Consider the following 23,786-nt stretch of genomic DNA (forward strand, 5'->3'; position numbering starts at 1 on the left):
TATGCAAATGTGGGGTGGGGTTTAATGTGGGCTTTGACTCCCCCGGGTGGAGTTCAAGAGCCTCATGGCATGAGGAAGAAATAATCTCCTCAGTCTGTCCGTGGATTGATTTATTTTACAAATGATGTATTTATTATTTTATTTATGTTTCTGTATAAACAACAAACACTTTCACAAATGAATAAATATATAAATAAATTCATAAAATGAATTGAATAGTTTTGTAAAGACCTCTCAAAGCGCTTTACAATGTGCTTCACACTTACACATTCACACACACACACACACACACACACACACACATTGGGGGCATTAAGGGATTCAGTGTCTTGCCCAAGGACACTTTTAAAAAGTTTCATTTGATTACGCCATCTCCTTCTACCCGGTGCATCCACCCGGGACTCAACTGCACCAGCTCAAGTAACGTCACTCCATCTTATCATTTGCATGTAAATTACACCTATGAATGACTTATGATATACTATATTTTCAATGTTTTATCTGGGGTACCGGGGTTTTGGAGGGCAAGCGAATTACCGAAGGTTTCTATATGTCGTATCCCAGGGGTCTACAGTACTTTTAAAATAGGATATTAGTACCTCGAAAAAAGTATACATCTATATAATATAATAAAATGATGACTCTCAACACGCGGTAAGCTTTCTCTCCTGGCTTTGATCTCTTTGATCTCCGGCAAAACGAACATCAAATGCGACGGAAACAAAATGAAAATCAATCCAAACAGCTTGCCAACATCATTTTTGCCGTTCCATGTATTCCGTTACTCCCCAAGCCTGCACAAAATTTAGTCATTTTATTCCTATTTAGTTTCTTTTGTCTTTTATTAGCATATTTGGTATTGGAGTAATCCAAAAGTCATTGAAAGTAATCAAGTTAAAGTAACCTTACCCAACCCTGCTAACATGCATGACTCTCCATTTCCCGTAAAATGAAAAGCTTGTGTGAGAACGTCACGCGTTTGGGTCCTGATCCTGTTCTGGTTCATGACATTTTATGTATTATAAACAGGGTTGGGTAGGGTTACTTGAACTGGATTACTTTCAATGACTTTTGGATGACTCTAATACCAAATATGCTAATAAAAGACAAAAGAAACTAAATATGAATGAAATGATGACTCACAACACGTGGTAAGCTTTCTCTCCTGGCTTTGATCTCTTTGATCTCCGGCAAAACGAACATCAAATGCGACCAGGGTTGGGTAGGGTTACTTTAACTGGATTACTTTCAATGACTTTTGGATTACTCCAATACCAAATATGCTAATAAAAGACAAAAGAAACTAAATATGAATCAAAGGATGACTCACAACACGTGGTAAGCTTTCTCTCCTGGCTTTGATCCCTTTGATCTCCGGCCAAACGAACATCAAATGCGATGGAAACAAAATGAAAATCAATCCAAACATCATTTTTGCCGTTCTATGTGTTCCGTTACTCCCCAAGCCAGCACAAAATTTGGTCATTTTATTATTTACTTTTTTTTTGTCTTTTATGAGCATATTTGGTATCGGAGTAATCCAAAAGTCATTGAAAGTAATCAAGTTAAAGTAACCTTACCCAACCCTGCTAACATGACTCTCCATTTCCCGTAAAATGAAAAGCTTGTGTGAGAACGTCACGCGTTTGGGTCCTGATCCTGTTCTGGTTCCTGACAGAAATATGAATAAGGAACTATCAACAAAAAGTTAGAAGAAAAATATATATCATTTAGTTGATTTTTTTCAGGGTTTTGAAACAAAAAAATGGCAGCTCAGCCCCTTGAAAAACAGAAGGCGTAGAAAAATAAAAATACAAAAGATTTGCAATACCTAAACAGACGTTTTTGCCTTCAAATAGAGAACAAAACAATAGCCGGATGTCATTTCCGCGTCCTCCTTCTTTCATTTTCGATATTCTTCCAGCATTTCCTTTTTTTTTCATCCAGAAATAAATATATATTCATATATCCGTCAATTCTGTCTGGTTCGCTTGACTTGATTGACGTCAAGAGAGTTTAAACGACACCACCGCACAACTTTCGTGCTGCTAGGAATACTTTATGGCCTTATTATTGTTTGATTTTTTGACACACACCACTTCCTTGAATTATAGACTATGAAAACATTAATACCGTAATTTCCAGACTATAAACGCACCCGAAAAACTAAAATTGGACTGGAATTCAATAGGTAACCTGGATTGGATATGTGTACGGTAAACTGGTCACAATCCATTGTATGCAACGGGATTCGAACCCGTGTCATTTCATTTGATTACTATGAAAACATGAATCGTACCGTATTTTCTATACTATAAACACAACTAAAAACCCTGAATTGGACAGAAGTTTAATAGGTAACCTGGATTGGATATGTGTACGGTAAACTGGTCACGATCCATTCTATGCAACGGGATTCGTACCCGTGTCATTTCATTTCATTACTATGGAAACATGAATTGTACCGTATTTTCTATACTATAAACGCAACTGAAAACCCTGAATTGGAAGGAAATTTAATAGGTAACCTGGATTGGATATGTGTACGGTAAACTGGTCACGATCCATTGTATGCAACGGGATTCGAACCCGTGTCATTTCATTTCATAACTATGAAAACATGAATTGTACCGTATTTTCTAGACTATAAACGCAACTGAAAACCCTGAATTGGACAGAAATGTAATAGGTAACCTGGATTGGATATGTGTACGGTAAACTGGTCACGATCCATTCTATGCAACGGGATTCGTACCCGTGTCATTTCATTTCATTACTATGAAAACATGAATTGTACCGTATTTTCTATACTATAAACGCAACTGAAAACCCTGAATTGGACAGTTTAATAGGTAACCTGGATTGGATATGTGTACGGTAAACTGGTCACGATCCATTCTATGCAACGGGATTCGTACCCGTGTCATTTCATTTAATTACTATGGAAACATGAATTGTACCGTATTTTCTATACTATAAACGCAACTGAAAACCCTGAATTGGAAGGAAATTTAATAGGTAACCTGGATTGGATATGTGTACGGTAAACTGGTCAAGATCCATTGTATGCAACGGGATTCGAACCCGTGTCATTTCATTTCATTTTTATGAAAACATGAATTGTACCGTATTTTCTATACTATAAACGCAACTGAAAACCCTGAATTGGACAGAAGTTTAATCGGTAACCTGGATTGGATATGTGTACGGTAAACTGGTCACGATCCATTGTATGCAACAGGATTCGAACCCGTGTCATTTCATTTCCGTACTATGAAAACATGAATTCTACCGTACTTTCTATACTATAAACGCAACTGAAAACCCTGAATTGGACAGAAGTTTAATAGGTAACCTGGATTGGATATGTGTACGGTAAACTGGTCACGATCCATTGTATGCAACGGGATTCGAACCCGTGTCATTTCATTTCATTTTTATGAAAACATGAATTGTACCGTATTTTCTAGACTATAAACGCAACTGAAAACCCTGAATTGGACAGAAATTTAATAGGTAACCTGGATTGGAAATGCGTACGGTAAACTGGTCATGATCCATTCTATGCAACGGGATTCGAACCCGTGTCATTTCATTTCATTACTATGAAAACATGAATTGTACCGTATTTTCTGTACTATAAACGCAACTGAAAACCCTGAATTGGACAGAAATTTAGTAAGTAACCTGGATTGGATATGTGTACGGTAAACTGGTCACGATCCATTGTATGCAACGGGATTCGAACCCGTGTCATTTCATTTTATTACTATGAAAACATGAATTGTACCGTATTTTCTGTACTATAAACGCAACTGAAAACCCTGAATTGGACAGAAATTTAGTAAGTAACCTGGATTGGATATGTGTACGGTAAACTGGTCACGATCCATTGTATGCAACGGGATTCGAACCCGTGTCATTTCATTTCATTACTATGAAAACATGAATAGTACCGTGTTTTCTATACTATAAACGCAACTGAAAACCCTGAATTGGACAGAAATTTAATAGGTAACCTGGATTGGATATGTGTACGGTAAACTGGTCAAGATCCATTGTATGCAACGGGATTCGAACCTGTGTCATTTCATTTCATTACTATGAAAACATGAATTGTACCGTATTTTCTGTACTTTAAACGCAACTGAAAACCCTGAATTGGACAGAAATTTAGTAAGTAACCTGGATTGGATATGTGTACGGTAAACTGGTCATGATCCATTGTATGCAACGGGATTCGAACCCGTGTCATTTCATTTCATTACTATGAAAACATGAATTGTACCGTATTTTCTATACTATAAACGCAACTGAAAACCCTGAATTGGACAGAAGTTTAATAGGTAACCTGGATTGGATATGTGTACGGCAAACTGGTCACGATCCATTGTATGCAACGGGATTCGAACCCGTGTCATTTCATTTTATTACTATGAAAACATGAATTGTACCGTATTTTCTAGACTATAAACGCAACTGAAAACCCTGAATTGGAAGGAAATTTAATAGGTAACCTGGATTGGATATGTGTACGGTAAACTGGTCAAGATCCATTGTATGCAACGGGATTCGAACCCGTGTCATTTCATTTCATTTTTATGAAAACATGAATTGTACCGTATTTTCTATACTATAAACGCAACTGAAAACCCTGAATTGGACAGAAGTTTAATAGGTAACCTGGATTGGATATGTGTACGGTAAACTGGTCACGATCCATTCTATGCAACGGGATTCGAACCCGTGTCATTTCATTTCATACCTATGAAAACATGAATTGTACCGTATTTTCTATACTATAAACGCAACTAAAAACCCTGAATTGGACAGAAGTTTAATATGTAACCTGGATAGGATATGTGTACGGTAAACTGGTCACGATCCATTGTATGCAACGGGATTCGAACCCGTGTCATTTCATTTCATACCTATGAAAACATGAATTGTACCGTATTTTCTATACTATAAACGCAACTAAAAACCCTGAATTGGACAGAAGTTTAATAGGTAACCTGGATTGGATATGTGTACGGTAAACTGGTCACGATCCATTCTATGCAACGGGATTCGAACCCGTGTCATTTCATTTTATTACTATGAAATCATGAATTGTACCGTATTTTCTATACTATAAACGCAACTAAAAACCCTGAATTGGACAGAAGTTTAATATGTAACCTGGATAGGATATGTGTACGGTAAACTGGTCACGATCCATTGTATGCAACGGGATTCGTACCCGTGTCATTTCATTTCATTACTATGGAAACATGAATTGTACCGTAATTTCTATACTATAAACGCAACTGAAAACCCTGAATTGGAAGGAAATTTAATAGGTAACCTGGATTGGATATGTGTACGGTAAACTGGTCACGATCCATTGTATGCAACGGGATTCGAACCTGTGTCATTTCATTTTATTACTATGAAAACATGAATTGTACCGTATTTTCTAGACTATAAACGCAACTGAAAACCCTGAATTGGACAGAAATGTAATAGGTAACCTGGATTGGATATGTGTACTGTAAACTGGTCACGATCCATTCTATGCAACGGGATTCGTACCCGTGTCATTTCATTTCATTACTATGGAAACATGAATTGTACCGTATTTTCTATACTATAAACGCACCTGAAAACCACAAATTGGACAGAAATTTCAAAAATAACCTAGATTGGAAATGCTTACTGTAATTACAAGTAAGCTAAGGCAAACTGGTCACGATCCATTCTATGCAACGGGATTCGAACCCGTGTCAGCACAATAAAAGCACCAAGACTTTACCCCTAGATCTTCAGGGGTACAATTGACATATGAAAAGGCATTAAAGCGGGCCTTATTACTGTTTCATTTTTCGACACGCGCCACTTCCTGTTCATGCAAACCGAAGCTTAGATTATAGACTACGAATACATTAATTGTACCGTATTTTCCAGACTATGGACGCACCTGAAAACCACAAATTGGACAGAAATTTCAAAAGTAACCTGGATTGGAAATGCATATAGTAATTACAGGCAAGCTAAGGTACACTGTGGTCGCGATCCATTGTACGCAACGGGATTCGAACCCGTGTACAACCGGTACTTGTGAATAAATAAATAAATACCAAAATAAATACATATATAGATTATTACAGAACTAAATAAACAATAATATATTTATATTTTATTAAATATACAATCAATAAATGAAAACAAAGAAAAACGTATGTTAATAAAATAAAAATATATATTAAAAATAATAAAAACAAGAAAAGCAATATTTTTTAGAAAAAAAAATAAGGACAAAATTAACATAAATAAACAACAGATTTATAAAACAGATATTTGTAAAAAAAAAACATAAAATAAATACACAACATCAAAAACTAAAAAGTAAAAAAATAAATAAATAAAAGCAAATCCCTGCACTTAAATATAAATATTGGTAAAAAAATAAGACAAATACACAACATCAATTATAAAAAGTAAAAAAAATTGTTCCTAAAAAAATAGAATTAAATAAAAGCAAATCCCTATACTAAAATATAAACGTTAGTTAAAAAAAGAAAAATACACAACATTAGATATAAAAACAAACAAGAGGTAAAAAAAATGTTAAGAAAAAAAATGTGAAAATTCCTATACTAAATATAAATATTGGTAAAAAAATAAGACAAATACACAACATCAATTATAAAAAGTAAAAAAAATTGTTCCTAAAAAAATAGAATTAAATAAAAGCAAATCCCTATACTAAAATATAAATGTTAGTTAAAAAAAGAAAAATACACAACAACAGATATAAAAACAAACTAAAAAGTCAAAAAATGTTAAGAAAAAAATATGAAAATTCCTATACTAAAATCTAAATATTTAAAAAAAACAAAATACACAACATCAAAAATGTTTATTGAAATAAATAAATAGAAAAAAAAGCAAATCCCTTTACTCATATAGATATTTGTAAAAAAAAATAAGAAAAATACACAACATTAGATATAAAAACAAACAAGATGTCATGCCTGCCTGTTCGACTCCCATGCCTGCCTGTTCGACTCCGACTCTTCTGAATCTGCCCGCCCTGAGTCCGACTCTTCTGAATCTGCCCGCCCTGAGTCTGACTCTTCTGAATCTGCCCGCCCTGAGTCCGACTCTTCTGAATCTGCCCGCCCTGAGTCCGACTCTTCTGAACCTGCCCGCCTTGAGTCCGACTCTTCTGAGCCTGTCCGCCCTGAGTCCGACTCTTCTGAACCTGCCCGCCCTGAGTCCGACTCTTCTGAATCTGCCCGCCCTGAGTCCGACTCTTCTGAACCTGCCCGCCCTGAGTCCGACTCTTCTGAGCCTGTCCGCCCTGAGTCCGACTCTTCTGAACCTGCCCGCCCTGAGTCCGACTCTTCTGAACATGTCCGCTCTGAGTCCAAGTCTTCTGAACATGCCCGCCCTGAGTCCGAGTCTTCTGAATCCGACCCCCCTGAGTCCGAGTCTTCTGAGTTGACTCTCCTGATTTTCCTGTGTTACCCTGTGACGTGCCGTGGGTTTATTTTTTTTTCCTGGGGAACTTCTGGAGCCGTTCCTTGAGGGGGGGGGGTTCTGTCATGATTACCCAAGTGGAGCCACCTGGGGTAATCATGTGGCGCGCTGGAATGTGCTTCCTGATTGGTTGATGCTCCCTTTTTAAACGCGTTACGCGGAGAACTCTTTGTCGGAGGATTACTTCTGTACCCCGTAAGACTCTCCCGATTACCTGTGCCTTCTTGTTTACCTGATTCTGCCTGCCTGCCTGCCTCCGATCCGACCGGCCTCCGTCCCACGCTACGATCTTCTCTCCAGTCCTGGTAAACTCGACCTGCTTCCGTCCCACGCTACGATTAGCTACGTCTTCCGAAGTTGTCTTCACGACGTTGCTGCTGACGTTCGACGGTCATCGTGTTTCCCGCTAACCCTTATGCTTCCCCAAATAAAGACTTGTAACGAACGCCCTGGGGTCCCCTGCTCTGTTCTGGTCCTTCCTGACACAAGAGGTAAAAAAAATGTTAAGAAAAAAATATGAAAATTCCTAGACTAAAATCTAAATATTTGTAAAAATAAAAGAAAAGAAATAAATACAAGAAATAAAGAAATAACGATAAATGCGTTCCCTTTTTAAATAAAAGAAAGTGTTTGAATAGTCAGGGAGTAAAAAGCAAGAGTCGGCGTTAGCGTGTCTACTCGGATTCCGGCATTCTTTGCTAAATCCTCGCAAAGACCCCCAAATCTCGCTTTATGCCCTCACTATTTCCTGTTTGCCTTCCGTTCCTTCTTTTTTATTCGCTTTTCCCCGACCTTCGTCTGCCGCTCCGGGCAATCGTAATTAACCGGGGACGCCTTTTAATACCTTTTCGCTCGCTATTTCAAATGAAGACTGCGTGACGTCGATGGGAAAAGCATGAAAAAATATATAAGACTACACAAAATCAAGTGGTCGGTGTTACATTTAGGAACAACAACTTTTTTTCTTACGACACAGAAATTGAAATGATTTGACTCTTTAATCCAGTAAATCAAAATCTTTAGAGTTCAAAAATAGAAATCCGACCATTTGTTCTGTTAATCTAATACAACAAAACAATAAGACGACATTAGACATACATTAGAAATGAGAAAAAACGAGATTACATCATTTATTTAAAAAAAAGCAGCAAAATATGACTACAAGAAGATGAATAGAAAATAATCTCTAGCGAGCTTGATAGATGTTTGGATAGAAGATGTCTTAAAAGATAGATGTCTAGATAAATAGACAGATGTCTAGATAGATAGATGTCTAGACATATGTCTAGAAAGATGGAAGATAGATGTCTAGATAGATGTCTAGATGTCTAGATAGATAAATGTCTAGATAAATAGATGTCTAGATGGATAGAAGTTTAGATAGATAGATAGATAGATGTCTAGAAGTCAAGATGTCTAATATAGATAGATGCCTAGGGAGATGTCTAAATATAGATGTCTAGATAGAGATAGATGTCTAGATGTCTAGATAGAGATAGATGTCTAGATAGTTAGATATATAGATGTCTGGATTTCTGGATAGATATATAGAGGTTTAGATGTCTAGACAGAGATAGATGTCTAAATAGATGTCAAGATGTCTAGATAGAGATAGATGTCTAGATAGAGATAGATGTCTAGATAGTTAGATGGATAAATGTCTGGATTTCTAGATAGATATATAGAGGTTTAGATGTCTAGACAGAGATAGATGTCTAAATAGATGTCAAGATGTCTAGATAGGTAGATGTGTAGATGTCTAGACAGAGATAGATAGATGTCTAGATAGAGACAGATAGATGTCTATATGGATAGATGTCTAAATGTCTAGATAGAGATAGATAGATGTCTAGAGGTCTAGATAGAGATAGATGTCTAGATAGCGATAGATATACGTCTTGATGTCTAGATAAATAGATGTCTAGATTTTTTTATAGATAGAAAGAAATAAAATTAAAAAGATAGATAGAGATATAGATAGTGCCCCTGGATTGTATTTACTCCAGGATGAAAATGGTGAAAGTCAGAAAAGGACCGTTTCAAATACAGTCCAAATGCCAACCCAAACCCCCAAAAAGGTGAAAAAGGAATTTTATTCGACCGCTACTTAAAATTTCTCGTCCTCGCACACGCAACAGGAGAATAGAGGATAGAAGGATGATTTCAGCCAGAAGATGGCGTCAACTAGTGGAATATTTTGAAGTGGCTGACAAGCAAGCAAGTGAAACTATTAAGGAAATATTCTGAAGGCGTTCAAGTCTGTTTCTCGGGCCGGTATTTTCACGTTTTCACGATAATTGAGACGACACTGGAGCATTTCAAAATAAAATGTAACTTTTCGAACGAAGATCCCGTGAGACGCGATCGGACGCGCCGCCTGGCCCCGCCCACAACGATTCGTCGAAAAACGTACATGACAAATCCATTAGCCGGCGATGTAGCACACATCCCCCGGGTATCGCTTCTCAACTCCCGAATAACAACCGCCTGAGGAAAGTCAATTCGGCTTACTCAAAAAAATGACGGCGGTTTTGTGAAAATGACCTTTGGGGAGATATTGTCCCGTATTTATTCAAGAAATTTCAATTAAAAACAATGGAAACTATATACGTCAGATTGGGAACAACGGCGACCAGATGGTGAAGGTGCTGTATCTAAGTCAGATCTGGAGGCTTCTCCTGCCACTGGTATCCATGGAAACCAGTACTACCTGTTTCATGTGGTTGAGAAAACCCCAAAACAAAAAATGGCCTGGAGAGGGATGGGCGCTACCAGGTTGTACTTGCCCAAGACACACCACAGGAAATGGTGCCCTGACTAACCTAGTGGTTAAGGTATCTATGAAAAGTTCGCTGGGAAGCAGGTCGCTCTGATACTCTGTGCTCCGAACGCGGAAGTGGATCTTTCGTGGCGAGCGATGGCGGTGTCGGGAACGGAAAAACAGGTCGATAGCCGGGACAGGAGAGCACAAACGTGGTCGGGGTCGGAAGCGAGTCGTAAGCCAAAATAGGAGAAAAGACGTAGTCGGGGACAAAAGAGGTCGAAAACCAGGATGGGACAGCTGACGTGGTCAGGATCAAAAACGGGTCGAAGCTAGGCACAGACGGGAGCAAAAAAACAGGACAGGTGGGAGTCAGGGCCCAAAAAAGGCTTGCCTAGTATTAACTGAGGTTCGCGGACGGACTGACAAAAGGGGACAGACAGGACTGGGTACAAATGCAGATCGGGAGCCAATACGTCGACAAAAAGACGGAATTAGAGGTCATTTAAAAAAAACAAAACAGGAATTAGAGGCCATTTTAAACAATTTTTATTTTATCTATTAATTTTTTATCACATTTTGGTCCAGTCCTAGCACTCTTAAGTTTTGGACAAGGATATAAATATATAAAGGACGATTACAGTACATACCTACTAATACCAAACACCGTTTCTGCTACCATCATGAAGCATTTTAACACAATACATGAAAAATGATTTAAAAAACGATTTTAGTTCAAACGAATATAAATCTTATTCCCGTGTTCCTATTTGAAAACACTTTCAAAAATCGAGATCCTTATTTTTAGAATCATTAATTCAATGCCTTTTAAGACTTATTTCAAGGTTCCCCGGAAATCCCGATAGATATACAAACAAGGACACGTATGGAAAAGGTCGAGTTTCAGGCAAAACACTATAAAAAGGAACAAACGGGAAATAAAAACAGACAGATGGCTGTTGTTATCGTCTTGGTAACACTTGCTGAAGTACGGAAGTATTCCCACAATGCATCTAGAAACGCTGCGTAAAATTCGCCAGTATAACCTTTGTTTTTGCTTTTCTGGACTTTCTGGACACATTTCTATGAATACCTATGTTTTTCTAATGGATTTTTAGACCATATTTATGTGGTATATACTGATATCTTGATCAGACTCAGATACAGCACCTTCATCATCGGGTCGCCGTTATTCGGGTGGTGTAAGGGGGCCGACCTTGGTAATAGCCAGGGTTGGGTAGGGTTACTTGAACTGGATTACTTTCAATGACTTTTGGATGACTCCAATACCAAATATGCTAATAAAAGACAAAAGAAACTAAATAGGAATAAAATGATGACTCACAACACGTGGTAAGCTTTCTCTCCTGGCTTTGATCTCTTTGATCTCCGGCAAAACGAACATAAAATGCGACCACGGTTGGGTAGGGTTACTTTAACTGGATTACTTTCAATGACTTTTGGATTACTCCAATAGCAAACATGCTAATAAAAGACAAAATAAACTAAATATGAATCAAATGATGACTCACAACACCTGGTAAGCTTTCTCTCCTGGCTTTGATCTCTTTGATCTCCGGCAAAACGAACATCAAATGCGACCAGGGTTGGGTAGGGTTACTTGAACTGGATTACTTTCAATGACTTTTGGATGACTCCAATACCAAATATGCTAATAAAAGACAAAAGAAACTAAATAGGAATAAAATGATGACTCACAACACGTGGTAAGCTTTCTCTCCTGGCTTTGATCTCTTTGATCTCCGGCAAAACGAACATAAAATGCGACCACGGTTGGGTAGGGTTACTTTAACTGGATTACTTTCAATGACTTTTGGATTACTCCAATAGCAAACATGCTAATAAAAGACAAAATAAACTAAATATGAATCAAATGATGACTCACAACACCTGGTAAGCTTTCTCTCCTGGCTTTGATCTCTTTGATCTCCGGCAAAACGAACATCAAATGCGACCAGGGTTGGGTAGGGTTACTTGAACTGGATTACTTTCAATGACTTTTGGATGACTCCAATACCAAATATGCTAATAAAAGACAAAAGAAACTAAATAGGAATAAAATGATGACTCACAACACGTGGTAAGCTTTCTCTCCTGGCTTTGATCTCTTTGATCTCCGGCAAAACTAACATAAAATGCGACCACGGTTGGGTAGGGTTACTTTAACTGGATTACTTTCAATGACTTTTGGATTACTCCAATAGCAAACATGCTAATAAAAGACAAAATAAACTAAATATGAATCAAATGATGACTCACAACACCTGGTGAGCTTTCTCTCCTGGCTTTGATCTCTTTGATCTCCGGCAAAACTAACATAAAATGCGACCACGGTTGGGTAGGGTTACTTTAACTGGATTACTTTCAATGACTTTTGGATTACTCCAATAGCAAACATGCTAATAAAAGACAAAATAAACTAAATAGGAATCAAATGATGACTCACAACACGTGGTAAGCTTTCTCTCCTGGCTTTGATCTCTTTGATCTCCGGCAAAACGAACATGAAATGCCACAGAAACAAAATGAAAATAAATCCAAACAGCTTGCCAACATCATTTTTGCCCTTCCGTGTATTCCGTTACTCCCCAAGCCTGCACAAAATGGAGTCATTCAGGACATCAGGACAGAATACTGTCAGGGAGCAATCCGTCAATGAACTCCAGCTGGCGCCCATGGGCGGGGCCAATTGGGCGCCATGGCAACCGTGACAAGATGACCACCTGTAAAACCCTTCTTAAGGTTTCTTATGTTCCTTAAGCTGAGGTTTTTGAGTTTTCCCTCCCCCGCATGTCAGTTTCAGATCAGGGGATGTTGTCACTGCAACCTGTGCATTCATTTTGTGATTAAGGGCAAAAGGTGACACAAACAACCGGCAATGCAAAGAAATAAGAAGGTATAACTCTTAACATCTCAGGAGATGAAGTGGAAGGTGTCACTTGTGGATGGCCTTCAGGAGAAGCATCTTTGTGGACCTTGTTGCGACTTTGAGAGAAATGTCCGAAATAGAAATATGTTCAGGGGTAGTAGGCCAAGCGGGACGGGGGCGGTGTCAGAAGAGTGATGGATCGAAACGCTCGGAGCTCCCTCAATTTTTGGCAGCGCTCTGAAATTTGCTGCTGAATGGATAGTCCATGAATTTTCCAAGCTAACTTCAGATCCATTCTCTTTTTTTGTGTATTATAGATTTGGATCTTGTTTAGTATTTAATAGTCATTTATCCGCAGATGTGTGTATTATTTATTCGCAAATTTATGACGACCAGACCGTAAAACAGAATGTTGGAAGTAGATCTAACTTAACAAAACATGATAAAAAGAAGATGCAGTATATGTTGGAGTATCGACTTCTTTTAACTGAACGAAACATGAAAGGGACAACAACTCACGATGAATTGTGGCACTATACAGATCTTACTGAAAAAAAAAAACTACGATGAACATTATTATGTTGAATTACCAACCAGTTCTAACTCAACAAAACATGATAAAAAGAAGATGCAGGATGTATTGGAATAAACTTGTTTTAACTGAAAGAAACATGAAAGGGACAACTCACGATAAATTGTGACACTATATCAATCCATCAGAACGAAACATTGAACGAGACAACGGAGTTGTTAGGATACCAGTTCTAACAGAACCAAACATGAAAGTGATGACAAACCAAAATATTTACAGTACTAACTGTGCAAAACCGAACAAAACATGAAAGCGACAAAGACTCACGATACATTATGACACCATATTGATCTAACTGAACAAAACATTCAATGAGACAACGGAATTGTTAGAAAACCAGTTCTAACAGTACAAAACATGAAAGTGACGACAAACCAAAATATTTAGAATACTAACTGTGCAAAACTGAACGAAACATGAAAGCCACAACAACTCAGGATGAATTGTGACACTATAAATATCTTACTGAACAAAACATGATGAACAGTATTATGTTGGAATACCAACTAGTTATAACGAAACAAAACCTGAGAAGGATGACCACCCAAGTTAAATTGGAACGCTAACTCAATCCAACTGAACAAAATATTAAAGGCAACAATGGCTTTATTGGAATAGCAACCGGTTCTAACGCAACAAAACATGACAGAAATGACCCCCCAAGTTAAATTGGAACACTAACACAATCTGACTGAACAAAACATGTTGGAATAGCAAACACTAACAGAACAAAACATGAAAGTGGTGACAACCCAAGATAATATTGCCTATTAACTAGATCTTACTGTGCAGACCCTGAAAGGAAGACCCTGAATATGGTCGATTACCAATTAGTTTTAGTTGAAAAAAATCGAGAAAAGAAGACAACCCAAGATAAATTGGAATACTCACTCGATCTAACTGAACAAAACATTGAATAAAATATTTACAGTACTAACTGTGCAAAACTGAACGAAATATGAAAGGGAGAACAACCCAAGATAAATTGGAATACTAACTCGATCTAACAGAACAAAACATTGAATAAGACAACGGAGTTGTTAGAATACCAGTTCTAACAGAACAAAACATGAAAGTGACGACAACTCATGATGAATTGTGACACTATATAGATCTTACTGAACAAAACATAATGAACATTAATATGTTGGAATACCAACCAGTTCTAACTCAACAAAACATGAGAAGGATGACCACCCAAGTTAAATTGGAACGCTAACTCAATCCAACTGAACAAAATATTAAAGGCAACAATGGCTTTATTGGAATAGCAACCGGTTCTAACGCAACAAAACATGACAGAAATGACCCCCCAAGTTAAATTGGAACACTAACACAATCTGACTGAACAAAACATGTTGGAATAGCAAACACTAACAGAACAAAACATGAAAGTGGTGAAAACCCAAGATAATATTGCCTATTAACTAGATCTTACTGTGCAGACCCTGAAAGGAAGAACCTGAATATGGTCGATTACCAATTAGTTTTAATTGAAAAAAATCGAGAAAAGAAGACAACCCAAGATAAATTGGAATACTCACTCGATCTAACTGAACAAAACATTGAATAAAATATTTACAGTACTAACTGTGCAAAACTGAACGAAATATGAAAGGGAGAACAACCCAAGATAAATTGGAATACTAACTCGATCTAACAGAACAAAACATTGAATAAGACAACGGAGTTGTTAGAATACCAGTTCTAACAGAACAAAACATGAAAGTGACGACAACTCATGATGAATTGTGACACTATATAGATCTTACTGAACAAAACATAATGAACATTAATATGTTGGAATACCAACCAGTTCTAACTCAACAAAACATGAGAAGGATGACCACCCAAGTTAAATTGGAACGCTAACTCAATCCAACTGAACAAAATATTAAAGGCAACAATGGCTTTATTGGAATAGCAACCGGTTCTAACGCAACAAAACATGACAGAAATGACCCCCCAAGTTAAATTGGAACACTAACACAATCTGACTGAACAAAACATGTTGGAATAGCAAACACTAACAGAACAAAACATGAAAGTGGTGAAAACCCAAGATAATATTGCCTATTAACTAGATCTTACTGTGCAGACCCTGAAAGGAAGAACCTGAATATGGTCGATTACCAATTAGTTTTAATTGAAAAAAATCGAGAAAAGAAGACAACCCAAGATAAATTGGAATACTCACTCGATCTAACTGAACAAAACATTGAATAAAATATTTACAGTACTAACTGTGCAAAACTGAACGAAATATGAAAGGGAGAACAACCCAAGATAAATTGGAATACTAACTCGATCTAACAGAACAAAACATTGAATAAGACAACGGAGTTGTTAGAATACCAGTTCTAACAGAACAAAACATGAAAGTGACGACAACTCATGATGAATTGTGACACTATATAGATCTTACTGAACAAAACATAATGAACATTAATATGTTGGAATACCAACCAGTTCTAACTCAACAAAACATGAGAAGGATGACCACCCAAGTTAAATTGGAACGCTAACTCAATCTAACTGAACAAAATATTAAAGGAACAATGGCATGAACGTAACGACAACCCAAGATAAATAGAATAGTAACTATACCTAACTCCTCAGAACATAAAAGGAAGACCTTGAATACGGTCAAATATCGATTTGTTTTAACATAAGTTAAATTCTAACACTAAATCGATTTAACTGAACAAAACTTGAAAGAGGACAGTGGCTATATTGGGAAGCCAACCATCTTTAGTGGAACAAATATGACAGACAAAATCCCGAGATAAATTGGAATCTAGCTCCACAAAACATAATGAGACAATGGCTTTGTCATAATACCAGTTCTAACAGAACAAAACATTAAAAGTGACGACAACCCTAGATAAAAAGAATACTATCTAGATGTCACTGTGCCCAACATAAAATGAAGACCCAGGAAATATTGGAATACCACAACTAGTTCAAACAGAACAAATAATGAAAAGAAGACAACCCAAGAAACATTCTTCAATCTAACTGAACAAAACTTTAAAGGCAACCATAGTTATGTTGGAAAACCAACGATGTCTAGTAAAACGAAAATGACAGCGACAACAACCCAAGATAAATTGGAATATTAACTCGATCTAACTCCACAAAACATTGAATAAGACAATGGCTTTCTTAGAATACCAATTCTAACAGAACAAAACATAAAAGTGATGACAATCCAAGATAAATAGGATACCATTTGGACCTAACTCTGCCAAACATACAATAAAGACCAAGAAAATGTTGGAATACCACAGCTAGTTTTAACAAAACAAATAATCAGAAGAAGACAACCCAAATTCTTAAATCTAACTGAACAAAACTTTAAAGTCAACCCTAGTTAGGTTAAAAAACCCAACCGCGTCTAGTAAAACACCATGACAGCGACACCAACCCAAGATAATTGGAGTACTAACTCGATCTAACTCCACAAAACATTTCTTAGAATACCAATTCTAACAGAACAAAACATGAAAGTGACGACAACCAAAGATAAATAAAATACTAACTAGATCCAGCCAAACATACAATAAAGACCAATAAAATGTTGGAATACCACAACTACTTCAAGCAAAACAAATAATAACAAGAAGACAACCCAAGATATATTCTTCAATCTAACTGAACAAAACTTTAAAGTCGACCATTGCAAGGTTGAAAAACCAACCACGTCTGGTAAAACAAAAATGACAGCGACACCAACCCAAGATAAATTGGAGTACTAACTCGATCTCACTCCACAAAACATTTCTTAGAATACCAATTCTAACAGAACAAAACATGAAAGTGACGACAACCAAAGATAAATAGAATACTAACTAGATCTAACTGTGCCAAACATGCAATCAAGACCAAGAAAATGTTGGAATACCACAACTAGTTCAAGCAGAACAAATAATAACAAGAAGGCAACCCAAGATACATTCTTCAATCTAACTGAACAAAACATGAAGCGAACTCACGTCCGACGCGCAGCGTGATGGTGTCTCTCCTCTCGCCGTCGGGATTCTGGAAGCAACTGTAGAGTCCGTTGTGTCCCAGGTCCACTTGGCTGAGGATGAGTTTGGGTCCCTCCAGGCGATGGCGAGCCTTCACGTCCGTCCCGTTGACTTTCCACGACACCGACGCTTCGCTGGACAGCGAGCCGCATTGCATGGTCACGTCGCTCCCCATGCGCTCGTACTGGCTCCTGGCCACTTCACAAAACAAGGAAGGAGCACGTCACGCGTTTGGCATACGGATCGTCCGCCCGATTGGAAGACGGTACGCGGGTTTTCATTGTAAAAAGTTTGGAGGGATTTCCCCCAAAATCAGTGTGCGGGAACAGAACAAGAAAGTTTGCTAGGATCGACCGAATAAAAAGACATCAAAAGTGTTTCACGATACATTCCTGCTACATAACATTGAAACGCAAAACAAAACATGAAAGGAATATTTTTCTAAAGTTGTGTTGGAATATAAACGTGTTCCAACAGAACAAAACATGAAAATGAGACGACGAGAGATACATTTGCACTTGGGGACAGAAAAACAACAAGACAAAATGAACAAAACATGAAATAAAGAAGATGCGGAATATAAGTTCTAACTGAACAAAATGCAAATCTCTCTCTCTCTCTCTCTCTCTCTCTCTCTCTCTCTCTCTCTCTCTCTCTCTCTCTCTCTCTCTACCTCTCTACCTCTCTACCTCTCTCTCTCTCTCTCTCTCTACCTCTCTCTACCTCTCTCTACCTCTCTCTCTCTCTCTCCCATTCAATTTCCTTCTTTCTCTCTCTCCCTCACCCATTCACTTTCCTTCTCTCTCCCTCTCCCTCTCCCATTCCCTTTCATTCTCTCTCCCTCACCCATTCCCCTTTCATTCTCTCTCTCTCTCTCTCTCTCTCTTTTGCTCTCTCTCTCACTCTCTCTCTCCCATTCCCTTTCCTTCTCTCTCTCTCTCCCATTCCCTTTTCTTCTCTCCCCCATTCCCTTTCCTTCTCTCTCTCGCGCTCCCTCTCTCACTCTCTCTGTACGGCTCCATCTCTACCTCTCTCTCTCTTCCTCTCCCTCTACTTCTCTCTACCTCACTCTACCTCACTCTACCTCTCTCTCTACCTCACTCTACCTCTCTCTCTACTTCTCTCTACCTCTCTCTCTCTCCACCCTTCTCTCTACTTCTCTCTACCTTTCTCTCTCTCTACCTCTCTCTACATCTCTACCACTCTCTCTTTCTACCACTCCCTCTCTCTACTTCTCTACCTATTTCTACCCCTCTTTCTCTCTCTCCCCCTCTGTCCCTCTCTTTCATTCCCCCTTTCTCTTCCTCTCCCTCTCTCCCTCTTTCCCTTTCTCCCCCCCCTCTCTCTCTACCCCCTCCCTCTCTCTCTTTCCTGCTCTCTCTCTTTGAGTAAGGCTAGGTAAAAACAGGAAGAAATCGCCTTCTTTATGCTCACTTTCATCTTCTGTACTTTCCAGTCATCCTCAGACTACACACGACAGCGACACCTAGCGAGCAAATCTCAAACACTGTCCCTTTAAGAAGAACAGAAAAACCCCGGTCTTCTAGTCTGTTTTTGGTCCAAATGCTGTTTACCAAAGCTAAGGAGGCGGTCGCCCGCATCAAAGCCCCACATCAAAGACGGCTCGCTTTGATGCAAATGTCAACATTTTATGTAAATAAAATGCATTTTTTTCCTTTTTTTCCCCTCTAGTCGCTTTAATGTTAACAGCGACGAGGATCAAATCGACACCAAACATGTCCGACGTCGTGCCGAGAAGACGAAGGAGGGCGACACGTAAATTAAGGAGAAAGAGAGAAGGGGAGAGAAGGAAAGAGAAAGAGGGATAAAGAGAGAGATAGGAGGGAAAGGAGGAGGGGAGAGAATAAGTAAGAAAGACAAGACAGTGAAAGAGAAAGGAAGGAAAAAAAAAGAGAGAAAGAAAAAGAGGGAAAAGAGAAAATTAGGGAGAGTATGAAATAAAGAGGAAAAAAGAAAAAAAAGATCAAAAGAGAGTGAAATCTATTGAGAGAAATAGAGAGTGAAAGAGAGAAAACAGAAAGAGAGCAATAAAGAGAGAAGGAGAGAGAAGGAAAGAGAAAGAGGGTTAAAGAGAGAAAAAAGGAGGAATTTAGATAGAGAAAAATAGAGAGAGAAGGGAAGGGAGGAGGGGAGAGAATAAGTAAGAAAGACATAAGACAGTGAAAGAGAAAGGAAGAAAAAAACTGAACAAAAGAAAAAGAGAAATAGAGGGAAAGAGAAAACCAGAGAGAGTTTGAAAGAAAGAGAGGAAAAAAGAAAAAAACAGAGCCCAAAAGAGAGTGAAATATATATATATATATATATATATATATATATATATATATATATATAGAGAAAACAAATAGAACAATAGAAAGAGAGAGAGAGAGAGACAGAAAGAGAGAGAGAGAAAGAGGGAGAGACAGAAAGACAGAAAGCCCTTTTCTTCAATGCACTATATTTTTTCTTAGTTTCATATTTTGTTCAGCTAGTGCAAGTTTGCGTTCCGATACAGCCTGCATCTTCATACTTTGATGTTTTGTTCCTTTATGTCTAGTCGATATTCCAAAGTACCCCGCGTCCTTTGTTTTCATATTTTGTTCAGTTAGCACAATGTTGCGTTCCGACATAGCCTGCATTTTCATACTTTCATGTTTTGTTCATTCAGATCTAGTCGGTATTCCAAAGTACCCTGCGTCCATTGTTTTCATATTTTGTTCAGTTAGCACAGGTTTGCGTTCCGACATAGCCTGCATCTTCATACTTTCATGTTTTGTTCATTAAGATCTAGTCGGTATTCCAAAGTACCCTGCGTCCTTTGTTTTCATATTTTGTTCAGTTAGCGCAAGTTTGAGTTCCGAAATAGCCTGCATCCTGATATTTTCATGTTTTGTTCCTTCAGATCTAGTCGGTATTCCAAAGTACCCATCGTCCTTCGTTTTCATATTTTGTTCAGTTAGCGCAAGTTTGTGTTCCGACATAGCCTGCATTTTCATACTTTCATGTTTTGTTCCTTCAGATCTAGTTGGTATTCCAAAGTACCCTGCGTCCTTTGTTTTCATATTTTGTTCAGTTTGCGTTCTGACATAGCCTGCATCTTCATACTTTCATGTTTTGTTCATTCAGATCTAGTCGGTATTCCTAAGTACCCTGCATCCATTGTTTTCATATTTTGTTCAGTTAGTGCAAGTTTGTGTTCCGACATAGCCTGCATTTTCATACTTTCATGTTTTGTTCATTAAGATCTAGTCGGTATTCCAAAGTACCCTGCGTCCTTTGTTTTCATATTTTGTTCAGTTAGCGCAAGTTTGAGTTCCGAAATAGACTGCATCCTTATACTTTCATGTTTTGTTCATTCAAATCTAGTCGGTATTCCAAAGTACCCTGCGTCCTTTGTTTTTATATTTTGTTCAGTTTGCGTTCTGGCATAGCCTGCAATCTTCATACTTTCATGTTTTGTTCATTCAGATCTAGTCGGTATTCCAAAGTACCCTGCATCCATTGTTTTCATATTTTGTTAAGTTAGCGCAAGTTTGCGATCTGATATAGCCTGCGTCTCCATACTTTCATGTTTTGTTCATTCAGATCTAGTCGGTATTCCAAAGTACCCTGCGTCCCTTGTTTTCATATTTTGTTCAGTTTGCGTTCTGACATAGCCTGCATCTTCATACTTTCATGTTTTGTTCATTGAGATCTCCTTAGTGTTTCAACATTGTTTATCAAGGATGTGTAGGTGGGCTTATGTTAGCCTAGCCTCTATGTTTTTGAGTTCTAAAGCTCCTCGTAAACTTTCTTGTTCTGTTCCTCGAACAAAAGAACTAAAAATGATAGCAATTTCCTTTTGGCAGTGTGATCATTCACTGTTAACCGGCTTTTGTTCCCCGCCCCTATAAATCATTTCTCGGTCTTATCTCCTCCTCACCTCGTCCTTGTCTGCGCTTTCTTCTCCATCATTCTTCCACCTTTATCGCAAAAGGGCTCATTCCTTGCTTTAGTTTGAGAAAAAGGCCGAATCCTGCCAAAGCCTCTCCGGCGCTAATGAATAAACGAGCTAGCATATGCGAGGACTCCTACGCGGCGCCGAGTAGGCCTAATAACCATAATGGCATTCATCTCAAGTGCTATTGATCTCTTCGTAATTGTTAGCGGCAGAAGAACAATATTATGAGCTATCAAATCCAAATGAAACTCCGAGGCGTCCTTCAAAAAGTTCCGTCTCCGACGCGCAAAAGCTAGTCGATAACGAAGTGGAGTCAGAAGCTGGAGTATTTTTCTTTTCTCACTGTGGAAAAGGATTACATTTGCTTTCAAGTCATAGCCTGCAGTCAGGCGGCTGAGAGGAGTGGCTAAAAAAGGAAACAGTGGAAAGAAGATGAAGATAACAGGGTCATGTGGATCCGTGATGTTTGTTTGCCCTAGCAGCTGTGAAAAGCGAGTCACACTAAAGGACAAAGAGAAGGCAGCTAACAATAAAAGTGGCTAGCGGTGAGTCATAGCCAAAAGGCTAAGACAAGTGGCTAGAGAAGAAAACCGTGGAAATAAAGACGATGCCCGAATCATGTGAATCTGAGATGTTCGTTTGCCCTAGCAACTGTGAAAGGCGAGTGACACTGAAGGACAAAGAGGAGGCAGCTAACAATAATAATGGCTAGATAGAGGTGAGCCATAACCAAAGTGATGAAACAAGTGGCTAGAGAAGAAAACAGTGGAACTATGGTGACGATGCCAGAATCATGTGAATCTGTGATGATCCTTTGCCTTAGCAACTGTGAAAGGCGAGTGACACTAATGGACAAAGAGGGGGCAGCTAACAATAATAGTGGCTAACGGTGAGCCATAGCCTGTAGCCAAAAGGCTAAAGCAAGTGGCTAGAGAAGAAAACCGTGGAAATAAAGACGATGCCTGAATCATGTGAATCTGAGATGTTCGTTTGCCTTAGCAACTGTGAAAGGCGAGTGACACTTAAGGGCAACGAGGGGGCAGCTAACAATAATAGTGGCTAGCAGTGAGCCATAGCCAAAGTGATAAAACAAGTGGCTAGAGAAAGAAACAGTGGAACTATGGTGATGATGCCAGAATCTTTTGAATCTGTTATGTTTGTTTGCCTTAGCAATTGTAAAGGTCGGTGACATTAGAGAAAAAGATTAATAGTGGCTAGCAGTGAGCCAAAGCTAAAGGGGTAAAACAAGTGGCTAGAGAAGAAAACTGTAGAAATAAAGAAGATGCCTGAATCACGTGAATCTGTGATGTTCGCTTGCCTTAGCAACTGTGAAATGTGAAAGGCGCGTGACACTAAAGGACAAAGAGGGGGCAGCTAACAACAATAGTGGCTAGGGGTGAGCCATAGCCAAAGCGATAAAACAAGTGGCTGGAGAAGAAAAAGGTGGAACTAAGGTGAAGATGCCAGATTCATGTGAATCGGTGATATTTGTTTGCCTTAGCAACTGTGAAGGTCAGTGACACTAGAGAAAAAAAAATTGCAGCAAACTATAATAGTGGCTAAGGGTAAAACAAGAGGCTAGAGAAGAAAACCATAGAAATAAGGGTGATGCCTGAATCATGTGAATCTGTGATACTCCTTTGCCCTGACAGCTGTGAAAGGCGAGTGACACTTAAGGACAAAGAGGGGGCAGCTAACAACAATAGCTGCTAGCGGTGAGCCATAGCCAAAGTGATAAAAAAAGTGGCTAGAGAAGAAAACAGAGGAAGTCTGGTGCTTTAATAATGATTTTAATTAAAAGAATCTATATAGGTATGTACAGTATGTATGTATATACTCTCAGTATAGGTAAGTAGATAAGTGTGTATGAATGGATGGACAGAGCGATGGATGGATAATTGAAAAGGACGGACAGACGGACGGAAAAGTAAAAGGAAAGACGGGTAAACGATCGGGCGGACCGATAAATCGATCATCGAAAAGTTAGCCGTATTAACGAATCAGCAGATGGCAAAACAAAACCCCACACCAAGCAGTACATAAAATCC

General features: G+C 38.4%; 1 protein-coding gene across 1 annotated transcript in view; it reads right to left on the minus strand.

Moving 5' to 3' along the window:
- cntfr (ciliary neurotrophic factor receptor) overlaps window positions 1-23,786 on the minus strand; it is a 291,539-nt gene that overhangs the window by 117,607 nt on the left and 150,146 nt on the right. Inside the window, exon 4 of the mRNA XM_088319978.1 lies at window positions 17,763-17,996. Within this exon, the coding sequence (XP_088176104.1) occupies window positions 17,763-17,996 (234 nt within the window). The remainder of the gene's footprint in view (window positions 1-17,762; window positions 17,997-23,786) is intronic.

This window comes from Urocampus carinirostris, chromosome 16 (genome assembly GCF_059441175.1).
Source record: "Urocampus carinirostris isolate Australia breed hairy pipefish chromosome 16, RoL_Ucar_1.0, whole genome shotgun sequence".
NCBI lineage: Eukaryota > Metazoa > Chordata > Actinopteri > Syngnathiformes > Syngnathidae > Urocampus > Urocampus carinirostris.